The sequence below is a fragment of the Mytilus trossulus genome, chromosome 10, assembly GCF_036588685.1.
Source record: "Mytilus trossulus isolate FHL-02 chromosome 10, PNRI_Mtr1.1.1.hap1, whole genome shotgun sequence".
Taxonomy (NCBI): Eukaryota; Metazoa; Mollusca; class Bivalvia; order Mytilida; family Mytilidae; genus Mytilus; species Mytilus trossulus.
This window is the reverse complement of record NC_086382.1, coordinates 28,296,887-28,318,949: the sequence shown is the minus strand read 5'-3', so window position 1 is coordinate 28,318,949 and position 22,063 is coordinate 28,296,887. Positions and strand designations below refer to the sequence as shown.

Genomic DNA, 22,063 nt, shown 5'->3' with positions numbered 1-22,063 from the left:
CCCCTGGATCCGCCAATGAAATAGAGCTAAATAAAATATGGTTAGAAAATTATATCTTAATAGTATCTCTTGCCTTCTGTTGCATATATTAAATATCAGACAAATTTTAAATGTGGCGCACATGAAAAAGAAAAATCTGCTTTAGGAAAATATCTGTGACAATTTTTAAACCCCCCCAAAAGTGATTACATCTTGTAAGATGAGCCTTCCTTTAAAATGATAGGTTCAAATTTCATCCTTACTATTTTTTTGTGTGAGCAAATAGATTAGCACATCCAAGGTCAATTTTGTACTGGGATCTTCCAATTATGTTGGAGACAATCGGAACAAAATTCTTTAGCAATTCAAAAGAAGTAACAGATAATAGATTGAATATTAATTGCTATTAAATATCACATATATCAAGTTAGATTTCACAGATTATAATGAATGTGTTGAAATATTTCTGTCGGAGTACTACCTTCTTTAATAACATACAGATAAAACCTTTCCCAAGATGAAAAGGCAATTATTAAAATTGCATGTGAAAACTGAAGGTCAATGAAGCAAGTGCTTTAAAAAAAATTAATAAAATTGTTATCTCCCCTTGAATTAGCTTCAGAAATATAAAATGAATTGGTTCATTAAGGTCTTTCCTCTCCGTGAGGAAAGACCTTATTGTTTTTCGCATGTTTTTTTTTTTTTTTTTTTTTTTTTTTTTTTTTCATCCAGCATTTGTTTGACATGGCCTCCCCTCGTTTCTATTGAAGTTATCAAAACCAAATATGGACCATCGGTAGACCTCATTATGAAGTATTACCAGATGAGGCTGTGTAGGATTTCATCATCCCCTTTAGAAGTTATCTCCCTTTTATTGATTTTTTTCAACATGACCCCCCCTCGTTGTTTTTAAAGATATCATGATCTTATTTGGACAATAGGTACATCTCATCATGATGTATTACCATATGAGGCTGCATAGAATTTCATCATCCCCTTTGAGAGTTATTTCCCCTTGAAACAATTTCTTTCCTTTGCTCATTTCTCAAAAAATGTTAGAGATAGAATCGATTTGGAAACGGCAACATGTACAGGAACAGATGGCAATGTTAATGAACATATACAATCATTTTGTTATTAACCCTTATAAGGAGTTATTCCCCTTGAAAAATTGTATACAATTTTAGAAAAAATCTATTGCAAGAACTGGAAGTCGTAGAGACTTGGGACCTTCACCAATAATCTTTAATTCATGTGACCTTCAATATGCACCCAAGGTCAAAGGTCACAGAGTGCAAAAAAAAAATTACGCTGCAATTTCAAGCTTACATATTAGGAAAACGATAAGACTTTGCTGCCTACATACAGCGTATAAAATGTTCCTCTCGACGAACTCTACAATTTATATAATTAGCCCAAAAATGTCCGACCGTCTGATCAAAAGTTACAACGGGATGATTATTAAAAGTATAGTATTTTGTGTATATCTTTTTAAAGGTAACAGATATCAACCTACTATAAACTTAAAAGATGATCAGTAGTTCAAGACCTTCAATTTGAGGTCAATGTCAGGTCATGATGAAATTTCACCTTGACCTTCACATTATACTATGACCTTGACCTTGTGATATTTAAAAGGTCAAGTGGTCCTGAGTTGAATGGTGATAGTCCCATGTCTTTACGACTTCCGGTTCTCAAGTTTTGTATTGCATCATATATTTGATGATTAATTGTGACCTTAGTGAACTTTAAAATTGTCTTAATTCTTTTTCTATAATGTTGTCCTTTAACTGTAGATCATTTATCATTTAACAGATTTGAGATATCTATTGTCGTTTTAGAGATAATGCAGTTTTAAGTTTTGCGAGCGGAGGCATGTATTTCTGAATCATCAAGAGCTTACCACTGAAAATGTTTAAGAAATTGAAGAGGTTGACATAGTTATATGTTTGACAAAATACCAAAAACATTCCATTTAAAAAAACACTAAAAAATTCAATTTGAAATTTTCATGTTTTGCATTGACTTTGTAAGTTTCATAATTTCTATTTATATAGTTGATATTGCATCATTATTTGCACTTTGTCAAATGGGGTCATCTGATATATCAAATTGAAGGTCTTAATAAACTCTACTTAAAAATGAAAATTTGAAACCCCCTTTTCATCCAAGGGAGACGGGTGGGGTCATTTAGTGCAAACATTCAAATTTCTCAGATGGTAAGGTTGTCGCATATCAAATGAAAGAACATAAAGCGAACATTTCAAATTTCAAATTGACGTCTCCCAAAAATGAGTTGGATGGGGTCATTGAGTGCAAAAAATAAATGTTCTTTTAAGGTAGGGTTGTTGTATATCAAATGAAAGGTCATGATGTGTACATTTCAAATAGCAAATTCCTGACCTTCAAAAATTAGTAAGATAGGGTTATTGAGTGCAAAAATCAAACTTTCTAGAATATGGCGTTGTCGCATATCAAATGAAAGCTCATCTACTCTATGTTACATATATAATAATTCCGATCTCAAAAATGTAGGCGGATGAGGTCATTAAGTGATAAAAGTAAAAAGTTTCAGAAGGTATGCTTGTCGTATATCAAACGAAAGGTCGTACTAAGTACATTATGAAAGCATCACTTTTACAGGAAAGACCTTTCAATTGTTTTACAAACAATTGAGATACTAGTTTTTGCAATACATTTGGTTGATATTTCTGTCTAATTTTCCATAAAAAAATTGCTTTTTGCAGCTTCATTGTAATTTGTACATGAAATTGAACCGGAGGTTCATCTGAGATACCTGTACTGTATAACTTGTTTTCTGATCCCATTCTCATTGTTGATATATGTTATCATTGTTTTGACTTGACTGTGCAGGTTTGGTTTTTTTTTTTTTTTTTTTTATAACCGACCGTGCGAGGGCTGTATAGCCAGTCAAGGTGGTTTAATACTTCCATCTGTTTTTTTTTTTATCATGTTTTTTAATTTTTACAACAGAAAGATATGGACTAGTTATAGGAAAAGAAAGGTTTAAGCACACATGAAACTTACTTAACTCCAATTGGCAGATCCAGGGGGTTTGGATTCCCCCTTTTTTTGATAATCAATTCTTTTGAATGAGGACATGTATGGTTGGAATACATCTCTTTTATCCTGGGTCGGAACCCCCTTGTTGAATATGGCTGGATCTGACGTACTGTACAATGTTTTTTGTAGTTTTTGTTATCCATTCAAAACTTATGTTATAAGTATGACAAAGTAAGAGTAGTTGAATACAACAGTCATAGGAGTAGACATTAATCAAAGAAAAATCCATCATTCATTGGATTAACCTATGACTATTTTAATTTCAGGTCTCTTAACAAGTACATTAAATACATTTGATGTTTATGCCTGTGACGGAGAAACATTAAAAATAAAGTGTCCCTATAACACAATGATCAGCATTCAGTTCTCTCAATATGGCCGACAAGTTCCCAGTACTCAACTGTGTCCAACAGAATCAACAGACAGTGATCTGTGGGAACCAGAAAATACTAATTGCCTTGCTTCTACCTCATTAAGGGTAAGTATCAAAACACAATATTGCATAGCTTCTTCCTCATTAAGGGTAAGTATCAAAACACAATATTGCCTAGCTTCTACCTCAGTAAGGGTAAGTATCAAAACACAATATTGCCGTAAGCTTCTACCTCATTAAGGGTAAGTATCAAAACACAATATTGCCTAGCTTCTACCTCATCAAAACCGAACAGTTGTGGAGCAGAAATAATATATCGTATAGTGGGTTATTTTCGTGAGTGTAAATTTTCTTTGATTAAGGTATACAAAATATTTTGGCGGTAATTATTTTTTTGGATTCAAAACTTTTATCAATACTTTTGCATGTGCACTTTTAAAAATTTATTTTGGCGATTTTGGGCTATCCGCTAAAATAACCCAGTATAAGATTATATCATAAATGGCCTTCATTGTAGGCTGGCCTTATGGTTAAAGTGACCTTGTTTTCATGGTTGAGTAATCACTGTTAAGTTTATTGTTTCAGGTTAAAGGTAATTTCAATTGAGGACAATGATATCATTTTCTAAAAAATATATCACCAAGGATATATATTACTCTAAATAAATGTGCTTGATACTCAAATGATAAAATGACCTCAATTTCATGGTTCAGTAATCTTGGTTGATTATTTTAGTTAAGTTTAAGTTTTAAAAGCAATCAATGTTGAAGAAAATGTACATAGCCATTTATCATCACCATAGAATACATCAAGATATGAAATGATTCAATTCAATTTCATGGTTAAGTGATGATATTGAAGTGAGGCACTTTAAGTGGATCAAGATTCGGCTACAGTTAATACATGTTGACCATTAAATTTGGACCAAAGTTTAGTGGGTACATTTTTCTCTATCAAATAAAATCAGAAATGTATTCATAGTCAACTTTGACATAAAAATGTGTTGAACTACAGCACAAATACATAATATTTATTTGCTCAAATTTCAAAATTTGTAAGTAAAATTAATTTTGGGGTTTGGGTCTGTAAGTTTATTTGTACTGACTCTTTTAAAAACCAATTACCTTATAAAAACAAAAGGTTTTATCATTTGAATTCTCAAAGGGAAGGATTACCGGTCACAAATTTGATATTGTAAAAAATTTATAAAAGTTTATACCCACTAAATCACAAATAGTTTTAAATAGACGAGATATATAGCTATTTTTATTATTTTGTGTCGATGAAAAAGCCTTATTCAAACGAGGATGTTTGATTTTGTCACATGTCACGTGATAGATGTTAAAGTCTCATTAGCAGACCTTAGTACTGTGTTGACGGGTGACAATGATCCTTTAATAAAGAATCCATTTTTGACAATTGTCATATAAAATTATTTATGAAGAAAGATTAGATCAGAGGGTTAAGTTCTCTTGAATGAAGCTTTTCGTACCTGCCTCACAAGGTAAACTTCTTGTCATGTTTATTTCAATTCAAAATTTTGAGGTTCATTGCATTTTTTCGAATTATTCAACGATTTGTGAAATTAGGTTGTCATAACATGTTAAGAACAAAATGATATCTCGCCTCTCAGGTGCATGTTTGTAAGGTAATATTCTCAACTGTAAAAAGATAAATACTTAATGAAAATGTTAATATGAAGATTAAAAGCTTTTGAACATCTTTGTTTGAATGCTAATTAGCAAAAGGTGAACAGAAAGGTTCATGCTTGACAATTAAACTGTATTTTATAAAGCAAAGATCAAAAGAATAGGCCAACTCCCACCTGTGAATATATAAGGAAATTACAGATTTTATTGAGTTACTTCTGAGGGCAAACAAACATTCTAATATCTATAAAATTCCACACAGTATCTGTGGAAATAATAAATTGAAATTAAACTGATACCTTGTTTAAAACCTCTCCAACAACACTTGATATTGAAGAAATTTAAATCATAAATTTAATAGGCATTCTTCAGGGTTTAATTTTCTTCCTTTGACCAAAGATCTAAACTAAGAAATGAATTTAATATTAACTTATTTGAGGGGTATATGCTACCATATACTTGAGACCATATATAAGTTAATTCCATTTCTGGAAATAGGTCAGGTCAAAGTAATTCATAGACATATGGTGATGGATTGTACAATATAGGAAAATTGACATTACTGTGACAAATAGCCTTCAATGAAATTTCACCCATTTTTTCAGCTTCTCTTATAAAGTTTATGATAAGAAATTATTTGTTCACAGTTTTACTCAAAATGATAAAAAGGTTGTTATTCAAAATGGGTTTTTTAAAGAAAAAAAGGAATAACTCTATGGCCAGCAGAAGAAGACAAATACATTTGTTTTGATATCGTGTAATTTGTGTAAGAGTTGGTATTTCACTTGACCGCCATCATTATAGAGCTGTAACTCATGTTTATTTTCTTATTTGACAGAGAAAACTGAAAAATGTGGTACAAACAAGTCCAATAAAAGATCCTTACTAGATGGTCCTAAATAATCATAATAGTGAAGAATTAAGAGAGTTTAAAGGTCAAATTCTGTAAAAAAAAATCATTTACAGATTTGTCACATTTGGAATACAGCTGTTCAAGGATCTGGTAATTTTTTCACACAATTTCGGTCATTTTTGAGATTAAAATGAAATGACAGAAATTATTTCTATTTGATAAATGAAATTTGTCCTAAATCCTAATTTCTCATTAACATCATATATCTTTGAGTAAACAAGACCTGACTTGCAAATATGACAGTTTCTGGACCCTTGCAGTTGTTGAATGTTTACATTGAACCAAAATCTAAAGAATAATGCATCCTATCTATATTATTTTCTTAAATTTGAACTTAATAAAACATTAGAGAACAAGTGATTATATAGAAAACATATATAAAATCTTGAAAAATCATAAAAATTATTTACTGGCCACAAAGGGAAATAACTCTTTCTAAAATATGCAGAAAACTTAAAATGAGGAATTTGTTCCCCATTGAGAAATGTTAACTCCTATTTCATCAGTTGTATGTGTAGTGTTACTGATAAGAAGCAATAATTTGGTAAAAAGTATTTATTCTGTCAGTTGTAAAGAAAGAATGGAGGCAGAATGTATTGGTCATCTATGAAATTGCTTCATTGTTTACCTTAAATGAAATGATTAAACCCAACACTTCAGAATATTGGGTAGCTGCTTTAAAGTGAAATCATCTCAAATACCTACATTTTAAATGTTGTTTTGAAAACAAAATATATGGAAACCATTTTTTTTAATTATTTATACATCTAGCATTGAAATTTTCATATTTGTAAACAGTGTCATGTGGGAGTGTTTTTATAATTTAAATGTGAGTATGTAAAGTTCAACTTTAATTGTGAAGTAAAGTGTGAATTAAATTTTTCCCACACTTCTGTTGATTATATACATATCATTTAGTTACAACTTAAATGATATTAGGTTTATTTCTGTTTTTTTTAAGTTGTGAATTTATCAAAATGAAACATGTTTTTACCTTTAAAAAAACATCAAGGAATTTAACATACATTCTGCAAGAGGCTTTTCTTTTTGATTCATCATTATAATTTGTCTATATGAAATTCATTAAATACAGAATTAGCTTCTCAAGCTGTGGAGTCCGAGACTAATTGTATTGCTAACAATAGCAACCACATGTACCTTGTTACTTTGATCAAGGTTAGCTGATCTTTGGATGGTTTTATATCTTTTACTTCAGGTGAAATGTATTGAAATTGGGTGCCATAATATTTCTGTCTTATATATTTGCCACAATGATCTTGACCTACTTTTCATGGCCCAGTGGTCAAACTGTAACTATACATCATACCACAAGGTTATTTCAAAGTATATGTCGTGTCTGACATGTCATATTGACTTGCAGTGACTAACAGCTTAACACATTGAATAGACACATGTCTTTATTGCTGAAGACATGGATATGTTGACCTTTTGGTGTATCTAAGTTTTTCATGTCATTAATTGCTGGGGGGTTCTGATCCTGGATCCCGCTTATTGTTTGGTCAGATTCCCGTATCCCGCTTACACTATGTACGTAAGCAATTCTCATTTTTTCTAAATTCGCGCGTCATGCTAGCCTTCATTTCCCGATTTCATGGCACAATAATTTGACTTTCAAGTGTCGCGCTTACAAAAAATCGGCAATCCCGTGTCACGCTTAAACCCCAATGAGACCCACATTACTATCTCCATGATCTATTCTTCATCTCTCCTTTCATTCGTATATTGCATTATAAATAAAGAATAAGGCAGGGATAACAAACAATAGAGAAAACTTTGGATAAATGAGGGGATTTTGTTTTTTAAACAAGGATCAAGATCTAATACTGTTATTTCAGAAATTATGGTGTGCATTTATTATTGCAATTTTGTTGATTTTAGACCAAAATGCGATTTTATTTTTATCAATGATAAGAAAAATCCTGTTTAATTCATGTGAAAAAAAAACCAAAATGTGAGTTAAAATTATTGCAATTATAATCCTGTCCCATTTTCGCAAAAAAAAAAACATCGCAATAATTTCTGAAGTTACAGTAATACTGAACTGTAACATTGCTATGAGAAACTATAAAAACTATATTTTGAGATTTTCAATTCAGCAAAATCTGCAAATCCATCTTTTAAAATTTTAATGTTGCTTATCTTTTATAAGTCAGAATGAATCAGTGAAAACTGTTAGTTATTCTGTCTGCACTAAGTCATAATGCCAAAAAATCATTTATCAGTGGTTTGGATATTACTATGACAGGAAGTTTGATAAACCTATTAATTACCTATACATCAATTTTGATAAGTCCATTAATTTTGATTATTGGGTAAGATATGAATAAGTTGATTAAGGTAGATACAAGGTGACCTGGATAAGGTCCTTGAGGTCACTTAGTTATAAAAATTAAGATATCCTGTTTACAAAAGGGATGGACATTGTTAGATAGGAGTTTTAAGTACTAAAGCCATGTGTTTGGCTTCTGTTTGATTGAGTTATGTACAATGTTTTCACCTGAAGGTTGAAAAGATGAACTCTTTGGCCTGTTTAATTATACCAGAGAATATTGCAATTGCATAACTTTACCTTAAAATTAATGTTCAGCATAGTCAACTGAATGTGACCCTTAATGAATTGAAAGAAAAAAAATCTGATATTTTTTAATCCTCTTTTGCCCATCTGAGGCCAGTGAACATTATTGTCCCCCCTCCCTTTATGATTAATTCTGGAACTTCCAAAGTAGTTATTTGAAAACACTGATGAGCTGTGAGGCTCAGAGTAATAATAAAGAATTTGATCATCAGCATAGAAATGTTACGGACAAAGCTTGTTAACTTCTTTCTGAAAACTGTGGCTTTCTTAATACACCTCCTTTTATGCTGGGAATTCAAGTTTCACTTGTTTTATATTGAAATCCAATGGAAGCTCAAAACTTCATTCATAATTAGCAGCTTTTTATGAGCCTCCATGGTTTTGTTATAATTGGAACATGCTTTATTGTACTTGCCACACATATATCTAAGATTTGATTACTTGTAATTAATCAGTTCCTGTCAAACAACTGATTGATGGAGGGAAAAAAGAATTAGTGAGAAATTCTACATGCTGACCAGAATCTTAATCATTTGGAAAACTAACATTGGAATTGGCAGAGAAGATTAGGAGGAATTATCAGGATTGACAACATGGACTTCTGGGAAAACCCACATGGTATAAACAAAAGGATGGGGGCAAAATATTTAATTTGAACAAAGCTAATAGGAAGGAGCTGTACACGTCATTAAGTGCAGCTTTTGTTTTTAAAATCAAGAGATAAAGAACTGATTTATCCTACGAAAAACACGGATATTGATAAAAATATGTAAACAAAAATATCATATTCTTCATATCTTTGGCTCTAAATATTGACTTTTAAAACGGATCATTTAAAAATCCTCAAACACCTGCAATCTAAAGTTTATTCAACACTTCTGATTATAGCTAACTGGTATTAAGTGATTAAATGTAACATATATTTAGATTATTTGAAGGCTGAAGATGTTATGTTGAAGGAAGAAAAAAATTGTAATTTGATTTATGGGAGTATAAAATTTAATTGAAACTATACTTATTTTCGTATGGGATATATTTTGTGAGTGGTTTGGGTTTATTGATTTAAATTTATGCAAGTGTTTTTAATAATACGACCTTTGTGGTTTATACAAATAGTAGCTGTTCTTGTATTGTATTTCCAAGGTTTACATGACTATCCCACTGAGAGTGACCACAAAAATACAAATATTTTTAACAAATGGAGCCATTTAACTAAATTTTGAGCTATGGCACTACAGACTGAATTAATTACACTCCCCTATACAGTGTTCTTTAGTGACTTTAGTTCATACGATATCCAGTCCACAGATCACGCCTACATTGTACTGTTTTTGGAGCAGATAGTTTTGTCACTATAGAACACAAAATAGTTATTTAAATGGTTTGATCGTTTTTATGAATGGATCTACATTGATTTTTGAATAGACAGGAAGTGATAAGGGCTGGACAGACCAATGGGTCAATGTTAATCTAAGAAATGTGAGAAACCAATTATCATTAGAGACTTGGTGTGATTAGAGTCATTAGACTGTGTGTTTGGACATAGTGTCCATGTGTAAATGTGTGTACTTTACAGATCATTAGAGACTGGTCTGATTAGACTGTGTGTGCTGAGGACATAGTGTCCATGTGTATGTACTTTACAGATTATCCTTATCTAGACTGTGTCCACATGGAATAATAATTAACAGGGGATATCATATTTATAGAAAACTAGTGTTTTGAATGAATTGATTGTGTCTTAGGCTTTTAGAATTATTACAGAAGACTGAGGTTGATGTACTGTGTATGTAATTATAGCCAAAACCTTTAGGGTATGTGACATACTGTTCAAAAGACAAACAACTTAGTAATTTAAAAGAAGGATTTAGATATTGATAAAAACACTAGACATTTTGAATGGGAGGTTTCTATTGTAGACATAGAACAGGACAATTAGATATATTGCTTAAAGGCAAATTTTATTTAACCATAATTTGCAGTGTATAAATCACTTATATTTAAATTTGATTTACTTATCAGTGATATATAACTAGATAATTAACATGGAAATTAAATGCTATCGACAGCAATGATGATATGGTGAAACCATAAGACAGGTTCATGATATTTGGATTTATGCATTCTCCGAGTTGTGTTATTCCGATCTGTTTTTGTGGGAATTATTGACAGTTTCTACATTCTAGGAATCAACCATTCCGATATTACACTGCAATTAGGTTTTTTTTCTTGGTATAGAATTGTAAATGGAATTGACTACTTGCTCAGTGTAATGCTTTTGATCAGGAAGCTAGACAAATTACACAAGTCATTTACAGTTTCTTGTGCATGCAAACTATCAATAAATGTAATGTTTTAGAGAAAGATTAATCAGAGTTTGAACGAGCGAGTAAAAAGTGACAACTTTATGACTCAACTTGGGTCTGGAGAAATTCCGTAATATTAACATTCTACACAGAAATTTCATTGAGAAAGCCAATTCCCATTGTGTCTCATTGGAAAGACAGTAAATTAAATGTTGCAGTTTGGGAATTCTAAATATCAAAAGTTGAATTGTGAAACTTGACTGCAGCTAGCTTCGGTATTTTAAATTAGGAATATAATCAATCATTTTGGAGGAAACAAAGTATCAGTTCTATACATTATTTATTTGATTATTGGAGTTTGTCTTTTATCTTTCATCAATGATTATGGATTTTCACGTGCAGAATGTAAAATAATTCTTCAATCTTTTAAACAATTGTTCACCTTTGGTATCCTAGGTAACAAAATTATTCATTAATTGATTATTTTCATTGTGGAAAAGGCATCCTTGTCAATAAACGGCATAACATTACAAATTCTGTAATAGTTTGTTTGGATTTAAAATTATAAGGTGTATGCACACAAGTCATTGATTCTATGACAAAGAGAAAATCCACCGATCTGAATAACCTGAACGTAATGTAAATAAACTGAGGAACCTTTCTATAGTAAATGTTTATAGTAGAGTGCTGATTTAGTTACTATATGATAACTTCAAGTTGCGCAAGATTATAAACACTTATTATCTACTCATCAACAACATTATACAGCACAATGAGACACTGTTAGATAATGTTAAGTCAACAACGATTTCTTGGATTGTATCCCATTGCTTTTTATAGAACGTTACTATAATTAGAGAGAAAATTTGAAAAACAACATGTAAATGAATTTTATATATAATCAGTGACACCCTGGTGTTGAGTGGTTCGAGAAGGATGGTTGATGTTATCGGCGATTATGTCCTTAAATCACTCGTATTTACCTTGATAATACAGGTATGTAAGACAGTTATGGATAATGTAAATATTGACTTGATGAAAACTTTGCTTGTTGTATGTTCAAAATAACTTCAGATTTTAAGTCATTTCTGTACAAATATGATTAATAATATCTAATCTCTTCTTGTCTATAATTCAGGAATAAATTTCTTTCCAGAAAATGAAATTTATATCTGTTTAATGAACTCCACACTTGGTAATAATTTGCCATGTTTTTGCAGGCGACAGTAAATAGCTGCCACTTTAGTTTTTGCTGTGAAACAGGTGTCTGTTTAAAATTAAGCACAAATTTAACTGGCTTTCTGCAGGCATTTTATGAAATTGTCACCCCTTACCTGCTAATGGATAAAGGAGTAGGTCCGGTAAGACCCCTTTTTGGCCCCAAAATATAACAGTTTTACAAAATTGTTAAAATGTAAACTTTTAGTTATTTATTGGACAGTTGAATGCTTCTGCTACAAAATGAAATATATGGGCTGTTTTTGAGAATACAATGCACATTTATCGGGTTGTAGCACCATTTAGTCATGCTAAATTACTGAAATCTTCAAAATTCTATCATTTTAGTTAAATTTTAGACGGTTTCCGTGTAAAACGAAAGTGGCCGCATTCGTGTTCATCCTTAATATTGGAATGTAAGTTGTATTTTATGATAATACCAGGGGCGGATTTAGGCGGGGCGTGGCGGGCGTGCGCCCCCCCTAAAATTTGCAAAGCATTGGTTGACTTCAACATATTTAAGTATCAGAAGAGACCATTCAATCTTTTTTAACATTCAAAGTATATATAAAACAGTCAGTTTCACAGAATCAACGTGATTACTAATCAACTGACCTACGCTTTATCAAAGTTCTATCAATAATTTGAAAGGAATGTGTCAAACGCGGAGCTGCGTTTGATGACAGATATAATCGGTTTTTAGCTGTTAAAGTAAAAAAAGCTATAACATTGTGTTTGCGGTTTTTATAATCAATTTGTTTGATAATCGAAGTTCCAAAACATCCCTAAATCACTTTCACAATTTCATCATGACACGGTCCAGAAAACACTCGGCAGGTGAGATTCTTTTATAATATCCGTAATGAAAGATAGAAATACTGTTTTAAGCGAAGGGTTAGTTTATTAACTTGTATCTCTGTGTCTATATTTATTTCTCCCTTGCAACCTAAATATTTAGCCGAATTCTGTACCGTATTACCGTATGCTTGGGATCCCAAGTAAACAAAAATATCTGCGTAAATGCATCTCATTCTGATTTTAGTTGTTTGTGGTGAACACAGTGAAGTCTGGCACGACCTCCGAAAATCAAAAAAGTAAAAAACAGATAGTATGAAAGGACAATTAAAAATCGCTGGTAAAAGTAGAACTTTTCGTTTGAAAATATATTGGTTAGGTGAGCAATTGTGATCTGTCTCGTCTCACTTTGCGTCCGTCTGTCCGCCCGTCTATCTGTAGATTATTGTCAGGTGTGGATTAAGGCTGTTTCAGCTTTAAACTTGAATTCCTCGCTTATTTTAACACACAATAGTTCGATCTATTTACATTTCACCCCTTAAAAAGAATATTTCAATAATTTTACCTAAAAAAACCTCCAAAAATTTTTAATTTTCGCCCCCCCTAACTGAAAATCTGGATCCGGCCCTGAATACATAACATACATAAAGGTTGTGAATGAACACGGATGCGGTCACTTGCATTTTTGACAAAAACTATCTGAAAAGTGACGTTTTTTGGCATTTTTGAGGGATTTTTCATATCGGATCGTTTTAATGACTAAATCAGTTAAATCTTTCACATAAACTAATTGAATCAAATCTTTCGTCAGATGAAACTGAAATTTGAGGCCAAAATGAGTCCTTACCGGACCTACTCCTTTCTGTTATATGTATTATCTCCCTTTGATAGCCATTCCCTGAAAATGGTCAAACTAATTAAGTTTATAACCAAGCAATTTGTGAAAAAAAAATACAAACTGAATGCTACAATCTCTATTTTACATATGTATGTTATTGTTATCAGTGGTCAAAATGTACTTGTATGGACACAAATGTTGAGAATATAATGGAGCTGTTATAGTTTCCAATAGGGAAGTGTTTTCTTAAATACACAGCAAGTTATCAGTTTTTATTTGAGTAAATGAAAATAGCTTATTTGAACCATTGTCTAACAACAAACTTCATACAATTGCCAAAACAATAAAAAAAGAAATGAAGTTTGACCGAAAAAATTACTGAATATCGCTATTTTGGGAATGCTTCCCAATGGGAAAATTTTTCCTCTCCATTATCATGATTATACTTATTACAAAGGCAGTATTGAGTGATAGATACCTACATCAGTTAGTATCTACTGGATCTCTATTTAGGAATTCTCTTGACAAGTGAAAGTATTACCACTAATGAAATGATTATTGTAATATAGAAATTGACCCTATGATCATGGAAGTAATATTACTTCCATGCTATGATCAATGCACTGTGGCTCAGTTGATCAGCTGGTGGCGATAATTAGAAGTCTATCATTAGGACAATAATTGTCTGACTAATTTGTCAAGTTCTATTGTTTCTGACATAAGAATGTCCATTTCTTTTGTACTTATGACTGATGAAACATGTAAAATGTCAGGAATTGTGTACAAGGAAGAGAAATATGTGAAAAGTGCAAAAAGGCTATTTATCATGTTAATAACAACATATTAAAGATGATTCTAGGCTAATTTGCAAAATCTTTGATATTTATAAACCTTAAATTTCCCTTGAGTACCAATTACTTAACTAATAAATGCATTTTCTGAGACAGTGGTTGGATTTTTTTTAGGACCAAAGAGCCAAGTGGTCTAACTACTGTAATCACTAGTCAGTCAACACTGATGTTGTGAGTACGAACTCGGCTCGTGCAAGTGCACTCAACTCCAATCTCAATTGGCTAGGATTGTCAGTTCATGGTTTTCTCCAGGCACTTTTGCTTCCTCCAACAATAAAAACTTGCTGTCACAAAATAGCCCAACATCAGTGCTTTAAAGTGGCATATAAAAGACAGAAAATCAAATCAAATATTAGGGCCCATACAGTATGGCATTAAGTATATTTACCATGTTTACTGGCATATCGTATTTGTTATATTTGCTAATGTATCAATCAACTAGTATACATCAGTGGTAATCATGTCCTTTAACAGGAGGAATTTTGCTTACTTTAAACCTTAACATTTGTTTAGATGATCAAAATGATAGTATTTTATTCAAATAGAAAATAAGATTTAAAAAAAAAGATAAATTTGATCTCTTTTAGGTTTAATATTTCAAGAAATGAAACTGAAAGTACTTGTTATTTCTTGAAATACCCATGACAAAGTTTGAATGTTTCTCACAACTAAGTCACATTTCTGTTTATTTAAGTCGGCAGGATATCTCATGAAACAGCTTGAAAGAGTCTTCTTCCTTATTAAAATGCATATTATAGTACGAAAAACAGTCAGGGTCACAATTCGTAACATGTTTGACAGTTTAACTGTGTCTGCCTTCTTTTAGAAATTGTGTATGCCTTTTTCATGCTAATAAGATATTTATTTTTGTAGTACTTGTTTACATTTAATTTAATCATAGACATGAGGCTGTGTTGAGACGATTTACCATTGCATTTTTAAGCCTGGGGTGAATGCATTTAATGCAAGGAATGCATTTCAATGTTAAATTGATGAAATTTATTTATGGCAGATTAACTTCCATATTTGATAAGCGTATATGAATCAAGGGAGATGTGGTGTATGTGTCATGAAGACAGCAACACAACAAGAACAACCAAAAGACATCTGGAGGTTGACATAGTCTGCTTCACACTAGAAGGCTGTCATGGCTGTCTATACAATATGTTAAGCTCTATATACATATATATCTACCTCTAAATAATTGTTGCATATTTTCCTATTAAGAATGACTATGATTTATACATGTTATAGATTATCAGGCAGTGTGGAATTTTTCCACTTTGCATTTGTCATGTATTGTCTATAAATAAAAGTAGAAGTTGGCCTTTTTGTGGGGTACCACATTTTTGTTTAGGGACATGCATTGTTAGCATTCAGCTGTTTTCTGCTCTTAGATCTGGTTGTTGTCTCTTTGACACATTCCCCATTTCCATTATCAATTTTATCAATGAGATATTATTTTCTCTGTGGTATATAGTTTCAACTTATCAATGCTGTTTTCCACTGGAACATTGTTGCATTGTCAAAGAATCAAAATATTATTTCAGTGAATCAGACTTTGACGAACCTGTATTTGAATGAAATATTTCGATTATACTTTTAAATGAGAGCATGCAGCAAACAAATTTGACTGAAAAAAATTAGATAAATTATCGTCAAAATTAATTTATGTACATATCGGAAATGCAGGTACATGTATATAAACTCATCTGGTATTGTTGCACAAATCTAAATATTAGGTGCATCGCTGATCAGTAAAGTATTTCATCCTATTGATCCTTAGATATTTAGAAGCTGTGAATTGGTTAGAAATACTTGCATAATAACTAATAAAGGAATGTCTTATCCAGATGTTATTACATGATTTATTTACAATTAGCTTTTTATTGCACTTCCTATATCAGTATATTGCATTCTAATTGGTGAAGTGTAGTCACTTACATCTGTAATTCTATATACAACTTAACACTAGGTCTAATATATGCTAAAAAAAAGAAGATGCACTTTGAAGGAAAAGGAAGTGTTATTGGAATCTGTTTGAAGTTTATTCACGGAGCAATATAGTATTAAGCTAGACCAAATTTAACAGTGGTTGAAAGTAGTGCTATATATAAATAATCCAGGGGTAAATCCAGCCATTTTGGAAAGGGGTTTTCCCAACCCAGGATAAAGGGGTTACCAACTACCAATTCAAACGCATTGATCGTCAAAAAAAATGGGGAGGTTTGAACCCTGGAACCCTCCTGAAGACTGTCACTGTAATCCATAGGTGCCAGGAAGTCTTATTGTCCTTACTTCTTTCAATTGCTTTAAGAACATAGAAATATTGTGTTCCTACATGAGATTCATCAAGTTAATACCACACTTACAGGTTGTAAATTGTAAATTGTAGTCATGTTTATGGGGCTGACTGACCTAAGGGTGGGACCTCCAGCCATGCTTCTGTGATTCCCTATATAATCAACCAAATTTTTCACACAAAGAGGGAGGGGGGCAGGGCCCCCTGGATCTGCCTATGGTTTGGAATTTTATATGTTGATTGTGGATGTTAGAGCCATTGAAGTATCTCATCTGTGATTATAGAAAAGCGACCGAATTAGATACTGTAAATTCAGAAATTATCGCGTGCATTTATTATTGCGATTTTGTCAATTTCAACTTAAATGCGATTTTAATTTTTACGATTTGGGGAAAAGTCATGCTTTATTCAGTTAAAATATTACAAAATGCGAGTTTTAATTATTGCGTTTACAACTCTGTCGCATTATTCGCAATAATAAAAACCTCGCCATAATTTCTGAATTTACAGTATTCAAATGTTTGACTTTTGTGCAAGACTTGACTGCAATTTCTAGAAGTTTTATTCAACTTAAATTGACTGTTAGTAGAACACTGAATAAATAAACAAAGATAATTTTCTCTTAAAAATATAAAATATTCCTTTAATCTGTGATAAAAAATATCTGTTTGTCCTCTATTTGACCAAATATTTGTGACTCAAGTCTGTACATTTTTAAAATGGGTGGAGACACACAATTAATCAATGTTAAAGATGAAAGTGTTGCCTAAGTAACATCTTTGACAATTGAATATGTTTAATAGGTGACTTCAACATGTTCAAATGTGGTGTGGGTTTTTGTTTGGTCTAATTTGAGGGGGAAAGGATTGTTAATATTAATGGCATAGGAAGAAATGTTCTATTGCTGCTTAGGGGATGTTTAACGACCTTGACTACCTATGAGGGTCTTCCACTGTCAGTACAATGCATAAATCCTAAGAAAAATTTTCATTGTAAGATTTGAAATGCATTCATCAAGGTCTTTTACACATGTTTTACAGATAATGCCAAGTAGTGACAAAAATTGACATTAAGTCAATGAATTGTAGCAATAAATTTAACCATTATCAGGGTTTTATGGATAAGTGGGAAAATTAGACAGTGGAGAAATGAGCTGTAGCTATTATCCCCTATCAGTAAAGATAAAGTAGAACTATTATAAATGAAGTCTCCTTAGTTAAGTGTAAAGTATGACAACAGTCCTAAAGATCAATCATCTCACCTGTCCCCTAGGTATGTCAATTATTCAATAAGGTATACCACCAGGTGAAACATTGACTTTGATGTCTTAATTAGGTAGTAGACTCTAATAGTGTTGTTCTCAGTAGTTTTGTAATTATTTAGTATGAACATCATGAACTGCAGGCTCTTAAATGGTATGCATCAAAACAATTGTATTGAAAATAAAGTATAAACACTAATGTGGTGTCTTTGACATGCTCTCTGATACTTTCTTTTTGATTTATGCAGAACTTTTTGAGACAATTTAAAGCTTGAAATGTTGCATAGATTGATTGCCTGTTCCTGTTTAACACAACTTCAGTACTATAATATATTGGTGGTGAAAGCCTGAGAGCCCAGAAAAGTGACATTCCTTGTGAATTCCAATTGGAATCACACACACCTACCACATTCATGTTTCAAAATCACAATCTCAGTAGTACAGGAGATAAAATACTTAAACCCTTTGGCCACTGATGCCCCTCAATGTGTTTGTACATATCAGAGATGTTGTAAAAGAATATGTTGCCCTCTTGATTTCTTTGGTTTGCTTCTTTTGTTAGGTTGCTGTCACCTAGTAGGATTCCCACATCTAAATTTTTTTTTATAATTTATCAAGTTATACGTCTTAACATTGTTTTCTTTTTCCAGGTTTTATTTGATGCCTGTCAGAACAAACAGAGCTGCCAAGTTCTAGCCAGTACCTCAACTTTTCGCCAAGATCCATGTGCTTTCACCTCAAAGTATTTAAAGGTCAAATACAAGTGTAGTCCTAGTAAGTATATATAGGTGCAGCACTAGACCAGTGTATAAAGCTCCATATTTAATGATATGAGCAAATAAGCCCTAATTCCGATAAATCAGCTTGAGCAATACTGAAAACATTCCGCTGTCGATATAAATCAAATTTTAATATTGTTCTTTGAACAGGGCCAATACAGAAAAAAGCGGGAAAAAAGCCATATTGGCCCTAGAGCTAATAACATACCCGTAGCCAGGGGGGTTCATGGGGTTCTTACAAACCCCCCCTTGAAAACAAATAAGCACAAGTCAATGTTCTGTACAAATTGTGACTGTTAAAGTTGAGTTTGTGAGTCCAATGAAACCCCCCTTGGAAATTCCTGGCTACTGGCCTGAATACAGGACGTTCACTTCCGGTTTTCAATTTTCTTACGCCATTACTTAACGTTAGAAGTATTGTTATGCATAAAAACATTTGTATAATATTTTTTGAATTATCAGAAAATAAAAAGGTTAAATGATGTGCAATGTTTTGTAACGTCTTAAAGTTTTAAACGAAAAACAGAGCTAATACAGAAAAAAAGCGGTGGAAAAATAAATTGGCCGTCAGGCTAATACAGGCATCACTTTCAATTTGTATGCCCCACCTACGATAGTAGAGGGGCATTATGTTTTCTGGTCTGTGCCTCCGTTTGTTCGTCCGTTCGTTCGTCCATTCGTTCGTCCATTCGTTAGTCCCGCTTCAGGTTAAAGTTTTTGGTCGAGGTAGTTTTTGATGAAGTTGAAGTTCAATCAATTCGAATCTTAGTACACATGTTCCCTATGATATGATCTTTTTAATTTTAATGTCAAATTAAAGTATTGACCCCAATTTCATGGTCCACTGAACAAAGAAAAAGATAGTGTGAAGCTCAGGTTAAAGTTTTTGGTCAAGGTAGTTTTTGATGAAGTTGAAGTCCAATCAACTTGAAACTTAGTACACATGTTCCCTATGATATGATCTTTCTAGTTTTAATGTCAAATTAAAGTATTAACCCCAATTTCACGGTCCAGTGAATATATATAAAATGATAGTGCAAGTGGGGCATCCGTGTACTATGGACACATTCTTGTTTATTTTCTTATAATCATTTAATGAAAGTGTTATGAACTGGCTGTTTCTGTATTGGCTGCACTGGTATAGATTCAAGGTTTGCTGTATTGGCCTCGAGATCCGTATAAAACTATAATATTTCATGAGATAGAAATGCTTGATTATATGTCATTTCTGGAATTGTGTATTTCCAGCACTTTCAAAATCATCATTCTGTAGGGTAGTATATAGAAATAATTTATGTTCTGTAAGTACGTAATCTTGATTTCCATACGACTGAGGAAGGGTGACCATCTTATTAGATATTAATTTCCTTAATATTTTGTGCATTAAATATATATATAAAATCAAACATTTTCATCTGTTTGTTTAACATGTGCTGAAAGTGTCAATGCCTTCATTTTGGTGATGTGGTGATGGAACCTACATGACAGATTCAACTAAAAACCATATTTTGGAACTGCCATCTTTATATCTGCTATCATAGATATAGGAAGATGTGGTGTGAGTGCCAATGAGACAACTCTCCATCCAAATAACAATTTAAAAAGTAAACCATTATAGGTAAAAGTACGGCCTTCAACACGGAGCCTTGGCTCACACCAAACAACAAGCTATAAAGGGCCCCAAAATTACCAGTGTAAAACCATTCAAACGGGGAAACCAACGGTCTAATCTATAGAAACAAAACGAGAAACTAGAAACACGTATATATTACATAAACAAACGACAACTACTGTACATCAGATTCCTGACTTAGGACAGGTGCAAATGGTTATACAGATGCCTTATGGTCTTCGGTTACTGTCTGTCTCATATTCTTTGTCCTTGACTGGAGTTTCATGGTTCTGGGATCAACCTTAACCCTTACCATGCGGAATTGTTTTTAGAAAATGTCTAATTTTCGTTTATTTGCAAAAATATGCAAATCATATGCAAATGAGCTTAGCCCTGTTGCTGTAGCATATTGAATTCTTTAAATCTAATATAGGTGATCACGGAGTGGGGTGGTCGGGGTGAGGAGGCTGAATTTTTTTTGCGGGAATTTGCCCCAAAGAGGGTCATTAGATGCAAAAAGTGTCAATTTTGCCGATTTTTCACCCCTTCTCTTGACCCAGAAGACCCAGGGTTGCTGGTTAAGGTATCCAGCTGTAGCCTGCGTGTGGAGTGGACCCTAGTGAACAAATTGACCCCAACAGTTGTTAGATCGGAGTGAATCTGATCTTGATTCATCAGTCTACAGAAGATCATTTGGACCCAAAATACCGAATTTCACGATTTTTGCCGATTTTGGACTTCGAATGGACCCAAAACCGGAAGTAGTTGTTTCCTATGCGTATTTCAATAATAATAATGATCAGTAGTTATATGGCCGTGAGTTTGCACTATCTTTGCCAGTTTTATGCCTCTGAACTTCTTGTGTAAGATACAGATGTGAAGCCTACCCCTCCAGAAAACCGAGTTTTAGCCAATTTCAATTTTCCAAGTCCGTATTTGTGCTCAAAATGCTACTTATACATGAGAAATGTGAATATGGATAGCCTCAGGTTGACGGGACATACATAACTTTCAAAATAAGTATCATAAAGTGGACTTCTAAAAGTATGGAACGGCATTGGAGCCAAATAACGGTTATTAGGGTCCGCCTGTCAAAAGACGGGCACCGCATGGTAAGGGTTAAGTTTCTGTGATAAGAACCATTTTTCAGATGATTTAAAGGAATTGTTCAGCTGAGCTGCATTTGGTATTTAGACTAATTGTAAGGTGTGCATTTTGGATGGATACCCAGGGTTCACCTGACCTTGATTTTTTCATGTTTCATTGGTATACATTAAATTTTTAGTGACTAAGCCATATCACAGATAGTGTAATGGAAGTAAAGACGGATTGTAAGGTGTAAATGTACATGCACATGCATTCATCTGATGTTGACCTCATTTTCATTGTTCCTGGGTTAAGTTTTTTATGATCAGAGTTTGAATGTCCCTTTGATATCTTTGGCCTCTCTCATCAATAATAACATTTACAAACTGATTCCAAGTGGAAACTGATATTTTGATGATAG

At 32.6% G+C, this 22,063-nt stretch overlaps 1 protein-coding gene across 7 annotated transcripts in view; it reads left to right on the top strand.

Annotated features, from left to right (window-relative positions):
* The window catches only part of LOC134687156 (protein eva-1-like), a 60,434-nt gene that overhangs the window by 23,655 nt on the left and 14,716 nt on the right, over positions 1 to 22,063 (top strand). For 6 of the 7 annotated variants that reach the window (XM_063547192.1, XM_063547194.1, XM_063547191.1 and 3 more), the window contains exons 2-3: positions 3,330 to 3,541; positions 18,816 to 18,939. In XM_063547192.1, coding sequence (XP_063403262.1) covers positions 3,330 to 3,541; positions 18,816 to 18,939 — 336 coding nt within the window. Of the gene's footprint in view, positions 1 to 3,329; positions 3,542 to 9,745; positions 11,897 to 18,815; positions 18,940 to 22,063 lie in introns of those variants that run through there. The other variant, XM_063547198.1, reaches the window with a different exon arrangement.